Raw genomic sequence first — 18,591 nt, forward strand, 5'->3', positions numbered from 1 at the left:
TGAAGCATCCTTTCAGCATGATGCTGCTGCCACCACCATGCTTCATGGTGGCAATGTGCAGTATGTTTTTGATAATGTGCAATGTTTAGCTTATGTCAAACATGTTTAGTCTGATGGTCATAAAGCTCAATTTTGGTCTCTTCAGATCATAAAACCTTTTTACAGCTGATATCCGTGCCTTCTGCAAACTCTAACCAAGATGCTGCGTGTGGTGTGGGGGTGTTTGTTTTATTTATTTATTTTTTTATTTATTTATTGCCACATAAAGGTACAATTGGTCAAGCAAAAAAGAAACAGTTGTCGTATACACAGACTCGCCAATGTAGATTGTAACTCCTTCAGATTTATTATAGGTCTCTTGATGTCGTCCCTCACTAATCTTCATTTTACACAATCATTGAGTTCTTGTGGATAGCTTGTTCTAGGCAGATTTACAGCTGCACCATATTCTTTTCTTGATGACTGATTTAACTGGACTGCATGGGATATTCAGTGACTTGGATTCTTTCTTGTATCAATCTGATTTGTATTTTCAATCACCTTTTCACAGAGGAGTTTTGGAGTGTTTTTTTTTTTTTTTGTCTTCATTGTGTAGGGCAGGCCACAATACTGACACACAGGTGAATGTATACTAAAATCGGCTCATCAAATCAACTTGACTACAAATAGGTGGTCTGCATTTAATGAATTATGTGACTTCTAAAACCAACCAGCTGCACTAGTGATGACTTAGGAGGATCTTTTTAAAAGGGGTGAATGTTTATGCTATTAATAATTTTGTGTTTTATATTTGTTCTTCAGTGTTGAGGTCTTGGGTTCAACTCCTGGCTTAGTCTTTATCTTTGCAGAGTCACTGCGTCCATTTGGATATTTTCCAAACGTGCTGCCATGTTCCAGTGAAATGTATAGTAAACTTTCCTGCACCTCTTTAATGGCCAAGTATGGTTTTAGCAATGAGTGTGCCTTGCAATAGAGTGGCATCGCATCCAGGGCCGATTCCTTCCTTGAGCCTGAACATAACAGTACATATTTTACATAGCAAGTTAGCAGGATATCACTAAGTTTTGAATGGATCAAGAAAAGTTTTAAGGGTAGATTTATCGGGGAGGTAATTGTAGTGTGTGTTTGAATAAAACAAAATTTGAGTGGTACGCTGATTAAAACATACTTTGGAGCTCCACCCCCAGCTACCCTAATTAGGTGACCTCCTTTTTGCCCTGTTGATGCTTTTCTCTACATTTGCCCACATGACCTTGAAAAGAACAGCATTTAATAATATACTCCATTATATGCCATACTTAGACTATTAATTTAATTACCAAATATACATTAACTGAAGGTTAATATTTCTTCCCTTTATTTTATTCATACAGCATTTTCAGTATTTCTGCATTGTTTACTGAACTGTTTTTATAATTGTTTTTACAAAATATAGATCACATATTTTTACCATATTTGCATGAGAACTGTTAAGTGTCTGATTCTTGAGCGTATATATTTTTTCTTTAGCAAAATGTTTAGTGTGGCTTTTGGTACCAATGATCTGTCAGAGCACATCTTAACAAGATGATTTCACAAGTGAAAGCCAATATCTGTACAAGTAAATGTATACAGTATATTTATTATTTACAGTTAATTTGATATTGTGATGTATTAATGTGATATATTCCTTGGAAAAATCTTGAAGTAGAGCTTGCTGCACAATGTAATATGAAAATGAAGGAATACAGCAAAAACAGGCAGGAGTACAAATGCATTTAAGCAAGTTTAGTGGGAAATGTACGGCAGGTTCACCCAGGCTGAATTCATGAGTTCAGGAGTCTCCTTGGAACACAAAATATCAGAAATTGCTATATATCAATATGCTTTTTTTTATATATATATATATATATATATATATATATATATATATATATATATATATATATATATATATATATAAATAAATATACTGGTCTACTAAATCACTAATCAAATCGATGAATTATTGTAACCATTGTAGACGTCTGAAACTCGGCATGCAGCAGAACTTCAATTTAGCCATACATAAAAAGTTGAACCACATGACTCCATGATCTAGACTTCCCATGCCATTACAGTATGTATTTTACTGTCATATGGACTCTCTAAGAGTTCGCTGATTAATTTCATTATTATTTTCAGTAGAGGTAAGTTGCAGACATGCTGATTGGTGAGGTTTGTGTTCCACCTTTAAAGTGCCTTACCCATTGTCTTATATTCTTAGCACCCATACACGTTTTTCCATATGCACACAGAATCATGCACTAGTGCTTTTTTACTTCACCTAAATTCAATCATCACACTGGTTTGAAACAAACATGTTTCTGTGTCATTTTCCTGCAGTAAACTGTGAAAATGTACTATAAGTGATAAGAGGTCATTTTTCATTCTGGTAAAAGATGATAAATTAAATTGAAAATGTATATTATATCTATAGAGAGATAAATATACACTCGCCTAAAGGATTATTAGGAACACCATACTAATACGGTGTTTGACCCCCTTTCGCCTTAATTCTACGTGGCATTGATTCAACAAGGTGCTGAAAGCGTTCTTTAGAAATGTTGGCCCATATTGATAGGATAGCATCTTGCAGTTGATGTAGATTTGTGGGATGCACATCCAGGGCACGAAGCTCCCGTTCCACTACATCCCAAAGATGCTCTATTGGGTTGAGATCTGGTGACTGTGGGGGCCATTTTAGTACAGTGAAGTCATTGTCATCCTTAAGAAACCAATTTGAAATGATTCGCGCTTTGTGACATGGTGCATTATCCTGCTGGAAGTATCCATCAGAGGATGGGTACATGTTGGTCATGAAGGGATGGACATGGTCAGAAACAATGCTCAGGTAGCCCGTGGCATTTAAACGATGCCCAATTGGCACTAAGGGGCCTAAAGTGTGCCAAGAAAACATCCCCCACACCATTACACCACCACCACCAGCCTGCACAGTGGTAACAAGGCATGATGGATCTATGTTCTCATTCTGTTTATGCCAAATTCTGACTCTACCATTTGAATGTCTCAACAGAAATCGAGATTCATCAGAGCAGGCAACATTTTTCCAGTCTTCAACTGTCCAATTGTGGTGAGCTCGTGCAAATTGTAGCCTCTTTTTCCTATTTGTAGTGGAGATGAGTGGTACCCGGTGGGGTCTTCTGCTGTTGTAGCCCATCCGCCTCAAGGTGTTGCATGTTGTGGCTTCACAAATGCTTTGTTGCATACCTCGGTTGTAACGAGTGGTTATTTCAGTCAAAGTTGCTCTTCTATCAGCTTGAATCAGTCGGCCCATTCTCCTCTGACCTCTAGCACCAAGGCATTTTCGCACACAGGACTGCCGCATACTGGATGTTTTTCCCTTTTCACACCATTCTTTGTAAACCATAGAAATGGTTGTGTGTGAAAATCCCAGTAACTGAGCAGATTGTGAAATACTCAGACCGGCCCGTCTGGCACCAACAACCATGCCACCCTCAGAATTGCTTAAATCACCTTTCTTTCCCATTCTGACATTCAGTTTGGAGTTCAGGAGATTGTCTTGACCAGGACCACACCCCTAAATGCATTGAAGCAACTGCCATGTGATTGGTTGATTAGATAATTGCATTAATGAGAAATTGAACAGGTGTTCCTAATAATCCTTTAGGTGAGTGTAGTGTGTGTATGTATACAGTGACTATAAAGCATTTACCCCCTTTGAAGTTTTCGCATTTTCTATTATATAACATTCAGTCACAGTTGAGTGTTTTATTCCAAAAAAAAAAAATCTCTGAAAAGTGGTCTACATTGATTAGAAACATAAAACAAAAAAATTATTCACCTGAGTGTCACCTCTTTTATATGACCTATCTAAATCGCTGGTTCTGCAGATTGGTTTTTAAGTCACATAATTAGTTTAAATGTAGATCGCCTTTGTGTACTAAAGGGGTTTGGATTGATTGTAATATAAGTGCATCTGTATGTGGAAGGTGTAACTTGTGGGGAGTCAGTATTGTGGCCTAACCTACCAATGAAGACAGAAAAACACTACAAGCAACTCGTGAAAAGGTGATTTTAAATGGATACAAGGAGACCAATTAAAACAATCAATGAGAACTGGAAAGCATATGGCACAACTGTAAATCTGTATAGATCATACCATTTAAAAAAAAAGTCAGTTATTGTGCAAAAAGACTAGTGGGGGACTCTGAAGGCAGCCAGAAGGTTCTTTGGTCTACTAAGATCAAAACTGAGCATTTAGGCCATTAGACAAAACATCATGTTGGGTATTAGCAAAATACTACACATTATCAAAAACGCACCATCCCCATTGTAAAGCATGGTGGTGATGGCATTGTGCTGTAGAAATGCTTCTCTGCAGCAGGCCCCGGAAAGTTTGAGGGTGGAAGGTATATACAGCTGCAAGAAACTTTCGATTAGGGGCAGGATTTGGTTTTCAGTAAGACAGCAACTCCAAGCCAAAGCTACAAAGAACTGGCTTAAAAACAACAATGTTAATTGAATTGAATTCCTTTTTTGTCAATGTACATAGTACAATGAGATTCAATATGAAACTCTTCCATTAAATATTCCTATAAAATATATCATAAAAATATACAATATGAAATCATAAGTACAATATACATACACAAATGGTTCATAAAGTGGCTCAGATTATGGTTGTAGTGCAAGTTTAGTTGGGAGCATGTGCTGATTACCATGCGTGGCCGCACCTACCACATGACAAATCACCCGGTTTGGGAGTGCAGCCGTGCAACAGGTGCCACCCCAGCAACACATTGGAACAGTGGTTTTAAAAAGCATGGTTGGAGTTCCAATCCTTGCAAGCTGGAGGATACAGGTTTATGCCATACCCTGGGTGAAGTTAAGGGTGTTGCTCAAGGGCCCAATAGAGTAGTCACTTCTGGTGTTTACAGGATTTGAACTGGGAACCATCCCATTCCCAGTGCAGATCCATAGCCTCAGAGCCACCAGTTTACAGTGAGGTAATTATAATCATAAATATAAACAGTTCTACCAGGGGCACTTGATGCTCTGATTGAGCATATTTATAGCTCTTGGGGTGAAACTGTCCTGGGCCTCGAGGTCCATGTATGAAAGACTATAGCATTTACCAGTTGGGAGAAGCTCAGATAGATTGTAGCATGGGTGAGTGAGGAAAGCCACTAGTATCAGTGTGTGCTATAAATGTCCTCCAGGGCTGGAAGGTGCACTCTGACAATCCTCTGCACTTTCAGCACACCCTGCTATAGAGCTTTCCAATCAGCTGCAGCAGCAGAGATACCACACACAAAAACAATAGGTTAAAACATTCTGTGTGGTGCAATGGTAGTAGGTCAGCAAAACCTGTTGAGAGAGGCCATTTTTTTTCAGCATTCTTAGACAAAACAACCATTGATGTGCCGCCTTCTATGGTGCCATGGTGTCGGCGGTCCGTGAATGGTCCCTGGATATATATAGATAGATAGATAGACACGCCAGGAACTTGAAGCTTGATATACACTTCACCCCATTGCCTAATCCTTATCACATAATCTTCAGAAATCGAAGATGAGTCCCTTAGTCTGTGTATAAGAGCAATATGTAAAAACTTGCAATAGGTGTGAATACTTTAGATTTGGAAACGGGTTAAAACCCACATCGACAGCATTGAGAGCAATGCATAAACCAACCCAAGTCAGGATGCATACAGGACATGCCTCTGATTTTATTATTATGCCAGCCTCTTTTGAACAGCCACCTGTTCAATCATGTGGCAGCAACTCAATGCATTTATCCATGTAGACATTAAGATGACCTGCTGGAGTTCAGAGTATCAGAATGGGGAAGAAAGGTGATTTAAGTGACTTTAAACATGACATGGCTGAAGGTACCAGACTGGGCTGGTCTTAGTATTTCAGAAACTGCTGGGATTTTCATGCACAATGATCTCTAGGGTTTACAGACAACGGTCCAAAAAAGGAAAAATATCCAGTAAACGCAAGTTCTATCGGCAGAAATGCCTTGTTGAGGTCAGAGGAGAATGGCTGGACTGGTTCAACCTGATAGAAAGGCAACAGTAACTCAAATTAATGAGTGATTACAACAGAAGTATGCAGAAGAGCATCTCTGAATGCACAACACATTGAACCTTGAAGCTGAAGGGCTACAGCAGCAGGAGACCATACCAGTGCCACTCCAGTTAGCTGGCAACAAGCAAGTGAGGCTACAATTCACACACAGTCATCAAAATTGAACAAGCGAAGATTGGAAAAATGTTGCCTAGTCAGATGAGTCTCGATTTCTGCTGTGACATTCAGATGGTAGATTCAGAATTTGGCATCAACAACATGAAAGCCTAGATCCATCCTGCTTTGTATCCACAATTAAGGCTGGTGGTGATGTTGGTGTAATAGTGTGGGGGATATTTTCCTGGCACACTTTGGGCCCCTTAGTACCTGCTGAGCATCAATTAAATGCCATAGCCTACCTTTAGTATTGTTGCTGACCATGTCCATCCCTTTATGACTGCAGTGCACCCTTCTGATGGCTACTTCCAGCAGAATAATGTAGTCTGTCACAAAGCTCAAATCCTCACAAACTGGTTCTACAACATGACAATGAGTTCACTATACTCAAATGACCTCCACAGTCATCAGATCTCAATCCAATAGAGCACCTTTGGGATGTAGTGGAATAGAAGATTTGCATTATCGATGTGCAGCTGACAAACCTGTAGCTTCTGCGTGATGCTATAATGTCAATATGGACCACAATCCCTGTGTAATGTTTCTGTCAACATGTTGAATCTATGCCACCAAAAATTATGGCAGTTCTGAACGCAAAAGGGGATCCAACTCAATACTAGCAAGGTGTACTTAATAAGGTGGTGAAGCATAATTTGTGTGTGTGAGATATATTATAATAGTAAAAGGGAATATTTACCCTTTTAACAGAGAAACTGTGCAACTGTCTCGGGTCTTCTATATTGCTGTCCTACTCTGCTAATAGAGAATTCGCTCCAAATGTAAAGACTGCTTCTTGTATGTTTTCTGTGGCACATCACTTGGCCCACACTAAAACCTTATGCAGTATTTATTCCCTATAAACACTGTGCATAGTTTCATAATTCATCCATTTGAGACTCTCCTTCATTTGTGTGATTTTTAAATAATAAAGTTTCTAAACCGTCTGCTATGGGCAGGTTGCTTGCCAAGTCAAGTTTGCAAAGTTATTAATAGAAATGAAGGTCCTCGACTGGTGATGGGAGAGGGCTGTAATTATTAACATGGCTTAGCAGATAATCTGCCAGGTTGTTAACCTCTGCATATCCCAAGTGGATGGGCTGGAGGCAGACAGTAGTGTGAGCAGAAAAGTGAGAGAGAAAAGAGAAGTGAAAAAAGCTACCCTTCCTGACTGACTTTGAAGCTTCAGAAGGACTTGCAAAGCACAATGGGAGGTTAGTCTTCCACACAGTATGAGGATCTATGGTTTCCATTTATATTTAAATGATGGCTTGTGGCACAGAATAAAACTTGCGTATTAGATAAAACCATTTGTTTGTGTGGGGAGGGATTTGATTACTTTATTTGCCTTTAAATATATATTACTACAGTGGAGTTGTCAAAATAGCTATGACATTTTTCTAATCATCATGAGAAAATGTTGGTTTGCATATTTTTCTTATAGCAGTGGCACAAAGTAGCATCTGTGACAAATTAATTTGTTTCTTTTGTTTTTGGTCGCACAGTATTCATTCTTGTTGCGTCATAGATGCAGCATCCTGGGTATCTCATTTTGGGTTCTTAATTGATCCCAGTGTTCAAGAGTATGGTGTGTCTTTTTTGGTGATTCTGAACTGGCAAGTGTGCATGAATGGGACTTTTGATGGACAGTCCAGATTTACTGCTTTGTACCCTGAACCCTGACTTGGATTAAATAGGTTTGAGAATGCACACTATGTATGCATATACAGGTGCAGGTCATAAAATCATGACAAAATTGATTTTATTTCAGTAATTCCATTCAAAAAGACTGATGTATTTCAAATGTTTATTTCTTTTAATTTTGATGATTATAACTAACAACTAATGAAAGTTCCAAATTCAGTATCTCGGAAAATTTAGAATATCAATTAAGACCAATGCAAAAAAAGGATTTTTAGAAATGTTGACCAACTGAAAGGTATGACCATGAAAAGTATGAGCATGTACAGCACTCAGTATTTAGTTGGGGCTCCTTTGGCCTGGATTACTGCAGCAATGCGGCATGGCATGGAGTCGATCAGTCTGTGACACTGCTCAGGTGTTATGAAAGCCCATGTTGCTCTGATAGTGGCCTTCAGGTCTTCTGAATTGTTGGGTCTGGTGTATTGCATCTTCCTCTTCACAATACCCCATAGATTTTCTATGGGGTTAAGGTCAGGCGAGTTTGCTGACCAATCAAGAACAGGGATACCATGGTCCTTAAACCAGGTACTGGTAGTTTTGGCATTTTGTGCAGGTGCCAGGTCCTGTTGGAAAATGAAATCTGCATCTCCATACAGTTCGTCAGCAGCAGGAAGCATGAAGTGCTCTAAAACTTTCTGGTAGACGGCTGCGTTGACCTTGGACATCAGAAAACGCAATGAACCAACACCAGCAGATGACATGGCACCCCAAACCATCACTGACTGTGGAAACTTTACCCTGGACCTTTACCCCTTGACACAAGGAATGCAACAGCTGAAACCCATGTCTTGCATACGTCTGTGCGTGGTGGTTCTTGAAGCACTGACTCCAGCTGCAGTCCACTCTTTGTGAATCTCCCCCACAGTTTTGAATGGGTTTTGTTTCACAATCCTCTCCAGGGTGCGGTTATCCCTATTGCTTGTACACTTTTTTCTACCACATCTTGTCCTTCCCTTTGCCTCTCTATTAATGTGCTTGGACACAGAGCTCTGTGAACAGCCAGCCTCTTTAGCAATGACCTTTTGTGTCTTGCCCTCCTTGTGCAAGGTGTCAATGGTCGTCTTTTGGACAACTGTCAAGTCAGCAGTCTTCCCCATGATTGTGTAGCCTACAGAACTAGACTGAGAGACCATTTAAAGGCTTTTGCAGGTGTTTTGAGTTAATTAGCTGATTAGAGTGTGGCACCAGGTGTCTTCAATATTGAACCTTTTCACAATATTCTAATTTTCCGAGATACTGAATTTGGGACTTTCATTAGTTGTCAGTTATAATCATCAAAATTAAAAGAAATAAACATTTTAAATACATCAGTCTGTGTGTAATGAATGAATCTAATATACAAGTTTCACTTTTTGAATGGAATTACTGAAATAAATCAACTTTGTCATGATATTCTAATTTTATGACCGGCACCTGTATGCATTGGTTTTTCTTCTTCTCTGGTGAGCCTTTATGGTACTATTAATACTTGTTGATCAAAGGCTGGAAAAATTCCTTTCATATTTCTTAGATTTTTACCAGCTCTCATTGTCCTATTTTATAAAACTTTTAGGATGGTGCCCTAGTTTGGAAAAAGTGCATTTAGAAAATTGTTATATGGATGAGTTAATGGATATTGAAAAGGACTCCAGTTTTTTGTCTCACCACGTTTTATGGTGCAGAATTATACAGAGTTTCACAATCTTCAACATTCAGAAGAATCTCTTCTAAACCGTGAAAGAGTGATCTACGTTTTTCCAATTTCGTAGAACTTCTAGTAGTGCAGGTGTGTGAAGGTTGACCACATGTAACCTGGAGTTCTGGTTGGTATACATTGGAGGCAGCTCTATCATGTCAGATATATATTTACATTCCTCTTGCATTTATTCTTGCATTTGTTTGGATAATGCAAGGTTGCACAGTAGTTAACTGTGCTGCATCACCATTTCATGAACCCAAGTTCAGCTGCCAGTTGTAGGTGTATCCTGTTTGCATACTCTCTCTAGTATTCCGGTCCCCTGCCACAAATCAGAAGTGTCTACCTTAGGTTAATTAGTGACATTAAATTGGCCCTGTATTTGCTAGTGTGGGTGTTCCCTGAAAGGGCATCTTACCAAGGGGGGTGGGTTCTTGATGCATGTCCAGATGCTGTCAATATAGTCCCTTGTTGTTTTTGGCCCTTTAATGAAGAATTTTGTTCAGAAAATGGAAAAGGGGATTTTTTTATATCATTGCAAATTGTCTACTTGTCCATTGCCTTTTTTCCTTTGACTCCTTCAGCCTAACACAAATTTAGTAATCACTTTTACTCTTTCTTACACACAGCTCGGATTCGCCGTTATTCAGAAAGCATGGCTCACCTCCCCTTGGACTCCTTCATTCAGCGGCAGCAGCTTGATGCTGCAATGGCAGACACATTCCTGGAACACATGTCTCTGCTGGACATTGATCAGGAGCCAATTGTGGCCAGGAATACCAGCATCATCTGCACTATAGGTGAGCTACAAAGCAAATCATAATTGTCAGCTGGAGTAGATTCTGCAAGTTCCTTTCTAATAGGAGAATGTAAGTGACAAAAAACATTATGTGCCACGCAGTTCCTTTTAGGTTCAGTTGAACAGAAACCCACTAGTATGTGTTTTAATCACAGAATGAAAACTGTCTTTTCTTTAAGTACCCAGAATTGAAGTACTCAAATTATCATTAATAGTATAAGGTAGACTTACTCCAACACTCATAGGCTAACCCAATGATTTTTTTTTAATCTGATGTCAGGTCCAGCTTCCCGCTCAGTGGAGAAGTTGCAAGAGATGATCAAGGCAGGAATGAATATTGCACGGCTGAACTTCTCTCATGGCTCTCATGAGGTACGGTATACAACTTTCATGCTATTTAGTCTGAGTCCATTATAGTTTTCTGGCCAGTAGTGTTTGTTGCTTTGTTGCAATTGGGTCCCATATTTGTTTGCAATTACATTTTCATACATAGTTCTTGAAGCCTTACTCAATTGGTTACATCAATTGGTTCTATTCATTATTACGAAGTATAATTTAAAGTATAAACCTGGCATTAGTGTGAGTTCCTTGCTCATTTCCATAATATTATTCGCTGTGTTCTAGTGTTATAATTTTTTGGTTTGTTTTTGTAATGTTTGTTTAAATGTATTAAATTTATTGTTTAATACATTCTAGGTTTAAATTGTGTTTTTTTAAATTCGGGAGGGATCACTAGTGTGTTGGTTTTTCAGATAAGGATTTTTTCACAGCAGCTATCTTACTTTGTGGAACTTGTCATTTGTTTTAACAGATCTGATTCTGAGAGAAGTTTGCTGATATACCACTCTAATTAGATAAATGCTGTCTGAAGTTTTAAATCCAAAACAGTGCTATAACCCATGTATTCTACACTAGAACAGAACATGTCTCATATTTAATAAGATGAAAATTAGCAATGTTTGCCGTGACTCAAACCCACAACAGTATCAACAGTTTTGGTGAGGAAGCACAGTGGAGCAGTCCAAGGTTCTGCATTCATATACTTTCCCTTTTTGTTGTCTGTTTTCAGTTTGCATGAGTTTTGCTCCTACACACTAAAGAAGTGTTGGCTGATTAATTGGGAATACTATAGTGCACCAGTGAGAGCTCCCTGGTGCCCAGGCCAAGTTTTGTTTGTCTGTGCTGCCAGGACAGATACCAGTGCCAGTATTTATCTAGCTTTTCAGAGTAGGGACATAATGCTAACTCATAGTGATGCAAATTTGATCCTGCTGTTAGGAGTAGGAATAATTTTAGCAATTTTTATAATTTAGGAAACTACTACTAAATTTACTGGAATTTAGAAGAGCTGTTCTAACTTGCTAGGAACTGGCAAAACATAGTGTTCATGTCACACAGGTGTGGTGAGCTCTGCATTCCATAAATCCCAGGAACATTTTGGGATAGGATAAATTCTTATCCTCATATGACTTTTAATGCAATTCCTAAGCGTAATTCTCAGATGTTTGATAAATACAGGCACAGATCCTTTGTTCACTTAATTCGGTAAATGGAAGATGGATGAAGCGTGGCATGATGTAATATGATTAAGTCTGTGCACCCAATTTTTATTACCCTTTTTAGGTAGGTACAGTATATCCAAGGAGAAATGGTGCCTGGAGACCCACCAGAATACCAGTTCTTTACACATCATCCTCATTTTTACATCCATTCCTGCTAATAGTGTATCAATAGCAGACTTAACTGGAGGACTTTTTTTTGTCTTTAAGGGGAAACCCATGTAAGTAAGAGGAGACCGTGCAAATTTCATGGAGAAGAACCACCAACCATTCAGTTTGGCCGTGCAAGTGCTGTGAAGTATCTGCCATCAAAAATGTTTCAATTTTTCTGGACCTTCTTAGGGGGGGTCACATATGAGAGTTTCACTTAAATTAAATTTAGAATTTTCTTTATGTAACCTAAAGGAATTTAACATGCATTCCTGTCACTGACTGCCATTAGAATTTTTCAGCACTTGCTGGAATTTATAGCTGTAGTTAAACAGAAATAGTCATAATACAGCAATACTTTGTAAACAAGAAAGCACCATCTTCCCAAAGTTGTAATTATGAATAAACATGACAAGATGTGGCAATGGCCCTCATTTTTAATAAGTCTTAAAAAAAACTTTGTACATGATATAAAATTACTGTTCTTTAGGAAAGGGTGCTAAAGTGAATCGAACATCTTTCAAAATGGTTTGTGCACTGTTACACATTTCCCTTTAAACATATTGACTGACAAGAAAAGGCTTGCTCATGAACCAAATACACTAACAGCAGAGCCAACTTGGAAAAAATTAAATGAGTACATTTTTCATTCATAACTCCCCATAGCCCTTAAGCAAGTCTTTTTTGCCATGTTTTTCAAAAACTGTTCATTTTATATATGTATATAACCATGCTAACATTTTTCACATAAAATGTAAAAAGTAAGAATGGCATCCGTTAACCCAACAGGTATCAAATTCATATATTGCTTAACCAGCTTCTTTTCTGCTTAATCTGTGTGTTTGCTTGAATGGTTGTTTCATGAAATTATTACTGTAAAACACAGCTCTGGCCTTTTTCTTAATGGTTATTAATATAAACTGAGTGTGGCTCTTCCTCTAGAGTCTTTATTAGAGCATGGTCAAATGTCCCAGTGGTGATAAGGCTCCTGTCAGTTTTCATGACTGGGGTGCCTGCTGTATGGAATTCTACTATTTGTGTATCAGTCTACTGGGGACCCTTGTCAGTTTTCTGAAAGTTGGAATTGCATAATAAAAATGTCTACTATGATAAGAACTGCCCAAGAGTGAAGATCTTTTAGCAGAGTATTTTAGAGAAGGGGTGCTTGAGTTATAGTGAGAAATTCAACATATCCACTTCAGGAGCCTCAGGACTGAAATTGTATCAAATTGATTGAAAAGTGGCAAAACTCATTTCTTGGGTTAATAAACTGAAGAAAGACCTAAAGAGTAGCCAGTGACAGCCCTAAGAGTTGGGACACAAGAAAGCAAGATCAATTGCCAACGTGATGATCAAAAACAAACTTTTTCTTAATGTTTTCACATGAAGCAAGTTTTAATCAAGTCTTCCCTAAAATAATTAAGTTTGGACATTCTTTACAGTCCAGCTATTTTTATAATGCTAGTGTGAAGACCTTGCATCATGCACATGTCAATCATATTCCCAACAGTGCAATGCATCCATGCCTCCAAAATGGGGTGCTCATACCAAAAACAGACAAAATAACATGGTGAAGGCACTGAAATAACAATAAAGTCTAAATCAGTGTAAGCAGCCCTAATTCAGGGTGTTTTCTTCATAAGAAATACAGTGATTTATTTCATATGATATGTATACATCATAATAATTATGTAAAATATTTGAAATATGAAAATGAGTGCTTCAATTTATAAATGTTTAAAGTCTAAATATTCTCCATTGTAATAGAAATTAGTCATTTTTAGCCTCTGGTAGAAGTCCATAGAGGACCAGATCCCTACTGAAAGATCAAAAATAACATATTTGTAATCACTGACCTTGAAATAAGGATACCCCACGTGCTTCTGTTTGAAATTTGTCATTTGAACCTTCTGATAGTGGCTTTTATAGGACTGGGACCACAGGTATCAAAAATCGTATCATTTGTGATCAGCAACCTCAAAGTATAAAATGACACTCCATGTTCCTATGTTACTGATGTTTTGTGAAAAAGAGTGCCCCCTTAAGTGGTGAACCCCCTGGAGTCCGTTAATGCAGCATGCATAACTTCAACTCCTTCTGATTATTTTTGCTTTAGACACCTATTGCTTAAATCTTTATTGTAAGGGTGTAATTTCCCACATAAAATATTTTGTAAAAATCACCAAAAAAGGACACTTAGTCTATTGGGCCAAAAAATAGGGGGTAACCCCAAAAAGCTTTAAGTCTTATATAACTAGACACCAAGACACGTTGAACTGTATATAATATGTTGGGTTTTTTTCATGCCTATGAGTCAGGAGGTACCAAACAAAAATAACTGAAGTGATTTCAGAGCATTCATAAGTGATTTTTATGAACACACAGGGTCACGGTTGGGGGGGGGGTCTGCTGGAGCCAGTTAGGATATAGCAGGTTGGAATATGATTGACTGACAATATGTAAGCAATAAGGAATAAATATTAATAACTGACCAAGAGCAAATCGCATCAAAATTGTGTTCTGGAAAAAGGGTTTCAGACAGTTTTTCTTATTTTGTCCTCAGCCGTAGACTACCAGTCCTAAAGTGAGCTTATCTGCTTCCCCCTAGTGCCAGAGGAAAATAATGCTAGCATCTTAACAGCCTGTAATTTCCTCTGTTTTGCTAATCTGCTCCAGGGATAGCATCAACATTCACAGGGTCTTATGCCCCCTGGTGGCTGTCCACCCAGATTGGCTTGTAGAGGCACACCCCAGCTGCCATTCTGAATTCTCCCTCTGCTGGGTCCTAACTTTGTGCCATCATCATGTCATTCCAGCTTCTGATAATGCTGTGTTTTTAGCTTTTAGTTGTATATCATGCCACCTACTTTCTCATATTTTGTGTCCGCTGAATTTATTTTTGGAGAGATGATGATTTCAAATACAGTGCATATAAGTACTTTATAGAAATCCATATTGGCACTATAGAGCAAGGGAAAAAGTTAAGGTTACAAATACATAAATCATTTAGATCTACATTTACTTATTTGGTGGACACCTTTACCCCAGGCGAATTACAAGATATTATTTTTCCAGTTGGAGGTCAGATAGGTGAAGTGACTTGCTCATGGTCACACAGTGTCGGCAGCAGAATTTGAACCCAGAACCTCGGGGTTTGAAGTTCAGAATCTTAACCAATACGCCACACTGCCTGAGTCTGTTGTTTTGTTTCTCATTTTTAGTGACTGCATGGATACAGTTTTAGAGCAGGCAGCAATAATGACTTGTTCAGTTACACATGAAGTTAGATGTATGAATCAAACAAGAAAACATAAATTGGAATACTGATAGAACAATATACTGTGTTTTTTATGTCATACATACAGTACATGATTTTCATCATATATACTGTACATACAGTACATCCATCCAGATATCCTCCCATCTATTTACTTTCAAACCCAATTCAGGAGCATAATAATAATTCTTTGCATTTATATAGCACTTTTCTCACTACTCAAAGCGCTCAGCAATTGCAGGTTAAGGGCTTTGCTCAAGGGCCCAACAGAGCAGAGTCCCTTTTGGCATTTATGGGATTCGAACCGGCAACCTTCCAATTGCCAGTGCTGATCCCTAGCCTCCCCTGCCTATCCTAGTAGTACTGAGCACAAGACAGCCCTGGCCAAGGCACCAGTTATTCACAGGACACACATACCCACACTCCCTCATACTGTCCAAATTAGGAGCACATGTTTAAACTGCTGATACGGGTTTTGTGAAATAGTGGAAACTACCTTCTTGCAATTGACTGTGAAGAATGAATGGTAGAGGCACTCATTTGCTTTAAAACGTAATGGGGTTTGTTTTAAATGCTTTTAATTTCCAGAAATGAGATGCTGCATTAAAACATTCTATTACTTTACATGTCTTTGCATTGCATATTTCATGGCAAACATGTAACAAGCCACTCTAAACAACCCCATATAGTGCATAATGCTTATTAATGCACATGCCATTTATGTTTGTGTGAGCGTGACCTCAGTCTGTCACATTCCCTATTGATTCATATACAGAGTGCTGGAGGAAGGGAACAATGCAAATGTGGGGGTGGAGTGTGATGTCTTGTCCGGCTCCACAGTGGTGTGTGGGTTGTTATTTTTAAAAAAATTCTGAAATAAAATTAGTACTATGAAAGACTTAAATAAAATATAATAAATTATACGTTATTTTGATTATACAGTGCCATCCATGCTTAAAGTGCGTCAAAAATATTCAAGGCCACAATAGGAACAGAAGCAAAGAATCAGATTATTAAAGATACTAGACAGAAGAGCATTAAACTCCAAATAATTATTAACATGAATCACAAGGTTCTGTATCGGAACAAACAAACCGGCATAATATATAAAATGTTGTAAGGCAATAAATAAATTTGATTCCACATGCCATTGTTATGGGGCATGACAAGATTGTCATAGTCAGTGGACCAGAATGGGCAAACAAACACTGCAGTGCTGCAGGATGATGTTGATGTAGTCTGAAGTGAGGCCTTTTAAAGCTTTATAGATGATGAGTTCTGAATCAGTATGGATAAGTTAACAGAGTTTTTGCATGGAAGAAGATATGGCTATATTTGAGAACTTTGACTGGTTTGTGCTTTCTTGAAATTGTAATAGATAAATGTTCTTTACTTGTTTCTGAAAAATACAGTATACAGTACAGTTTTCAGACGTCGCCACTTTTGTATATTGCACATATAATTAAAATATATAGTTTGGCATAATGGATAGGAGACTGGACTTTAACCTACAAGGCTGCAGGTTCAGTCTTTATCTTTGCCTCACAGTTTGTTCCTTAGGAAGTCACTTTAACACTTTTTTTTTTTTAAGCCCAAGCAGATAAACATGAAATTACCTTTACCAAAAACTTGTATAGTGCTTGGGGAAACTTTTATATTACAAATTATTATTAAAGTAATTTACAGGAGAGCCCCTTACCCACTAGGCCACACTTTCCTTCAATCTGCTGCTTATTTCTGATTTTAAAATGTGTTTAAATTCTAATATGCCATTTCTTTTATTGTTTCCCCCAAAGTACCATGCTGGCTCAATCAAGAATATCCGACAAGCCACTGAAAGCCTCACTTCAGACCCTCTCTATTATAGGCCTTTGGCCATAGCACTGGACACCAAGGGGCCAGAGATCAGGACAGGACTGGTCAGAGGGGTGAGTATTTATGTTGGTCATGGTGGCATCTCCCTGAAACATAAATAGACCTCAGGGGAGCACTTCTGGGTGTAACTATCGATTTAGTAGGTCTTTCACATGCAAGGTAGAAAGAAGGGAAAAAAACTAATTGGCCCTCTGTAAGGTAAACTTTTTTTTTTTTTTTTAAAGTGTGGATTTGAAAATGTAACTAAACAGATATTGGAGAATCAGGATTTATATAATATAATTTTAATTGTCTTTTCCCTGAATTTGTATATTGTGTGTGGCGTTTTCTTCCTAGTTGATGATTACCTCCAAAACTGCTAGCTAAAAGAATACTCAGTTTAGAAACGCACATTGACACCACTTATTTGTGCTGCCAAAATGCTAGGAATACACTAGCAATCTTTCACACAACCTGGCAAATGTGACTGTCTGAGCGGATGTTCTGTCAGAATGAACGTGACAGGCTTTGTTTGTAAGAAAGCAGCATCATTTCTGAGTGAAGCTTGTTACTATGTCTTTTTCCTGTTTTCAGTAGACACTTTATCTGCAGGCAGATGATACAAAAGTAGCATCAATTCATGTTATGGGGAAGATTGGTTTTTAACAATAAATGCAATACAGAAGGAAAGCACTACAAATCTAAAAGTTAAAAGCATCTATCCATTTTCATTGTCATGTTTAAATTAATATCATTGTGTAACAATTATTAGAAGCAGAAAATAGTAGAGTAAATACAAGTTTGTTATGCTATATAAACACCAGAAAACAAATTTAAACTTAGTACTTGCATTTAAAGAATATACCCTTAGGATACTGGGGGTCAACGGTCACTGTGTGGGTTGTCTGTATGATCTTCTTTTGCCTGTATGGGTTTTACTCCAGTGTTCTTCTACATCCCAAAAGACCAGTGTGTTAGGTGAATTGAAGACTATAGTGTAAACCAGTGTGGTTATGTACAGAAGTGTTTCCTTTGTTAAACTGGTACTCCATTCAGGGTTTGTTCCGGCCTTGTGCCTGATGCACTGACTTTAGCTTCTCACAAATATTAAATATGTTTAAAAAAAAAAAAAAAAAAAACTGGATGAATTAATTCTGTACCAAAATATCTGCAGAGTATTTAGTTTTATTAATGTTTCAAATAGATGCATAATGATTAGTGACAAATAAAGAACAAACTGAAACCAAGACATTTACTCTAGTTTTGCTCCAGACAGTTCAACTTACATGGCAGTCACAGTAAATCAAAGGAGTAAGTGAAGGGCA

The 18,591-nt window shown here is 38.0% G+C and overlaps 1 protein-coding gene across 2 annotated transcripts in view; it reads left to right on the forward strand.

Annotated features, from left to right (window-relative positions):
- The window catches only part of LOC120537905 (pyruvate kinase PKM-like), a 66,561-nt gene that overhangs the window by 17,308 nt on the left and 30,662 nt on the right, over positions 1–18,591 (forward strand). The window contains exons 1-4 of one of the 2 annotated variants that reach the window (XM_039767171.1): positions 7,441–7,462; positions 10,257–10,427; positions 10,707–10,798; positions 17,209–17,340. In XM_039767171.1, coding sequence (XP_039623105.1) covers positions 7,456–7,462; positions 10,257–10,427; positions 10,707–10,798; positions 17,209–17,340 — 402 coding nt within the window. In that variant the 5' untranslated portion in view covers positions 7,441–7,455. Of the gene's footprint in view, positions 1–7,440; positions 7,463–10,256; positions 10,428–10,706; positions 10,799–17,208; positions 17,341–18,591 lie in introns of those variants that run through there. The other variant, XM_039767180.1, reaches the window with a different exon arrangement.

The sequence above is a fragment of the Polypterus senegalus genome, chromosome 1, assembly GCF_016835505.1.
Source record: "Polypterus senegalus isolate Bchr_013 chromosome 1, ASM1683550v1, whole genome shotgun sequence".
Classification (NCBI taxonomy): Eukaryota; Metazoa; Chordata; class Cladistia; order Polypteriformes; family Polypteridae; genus Polypterus; species Polypterus senegalus.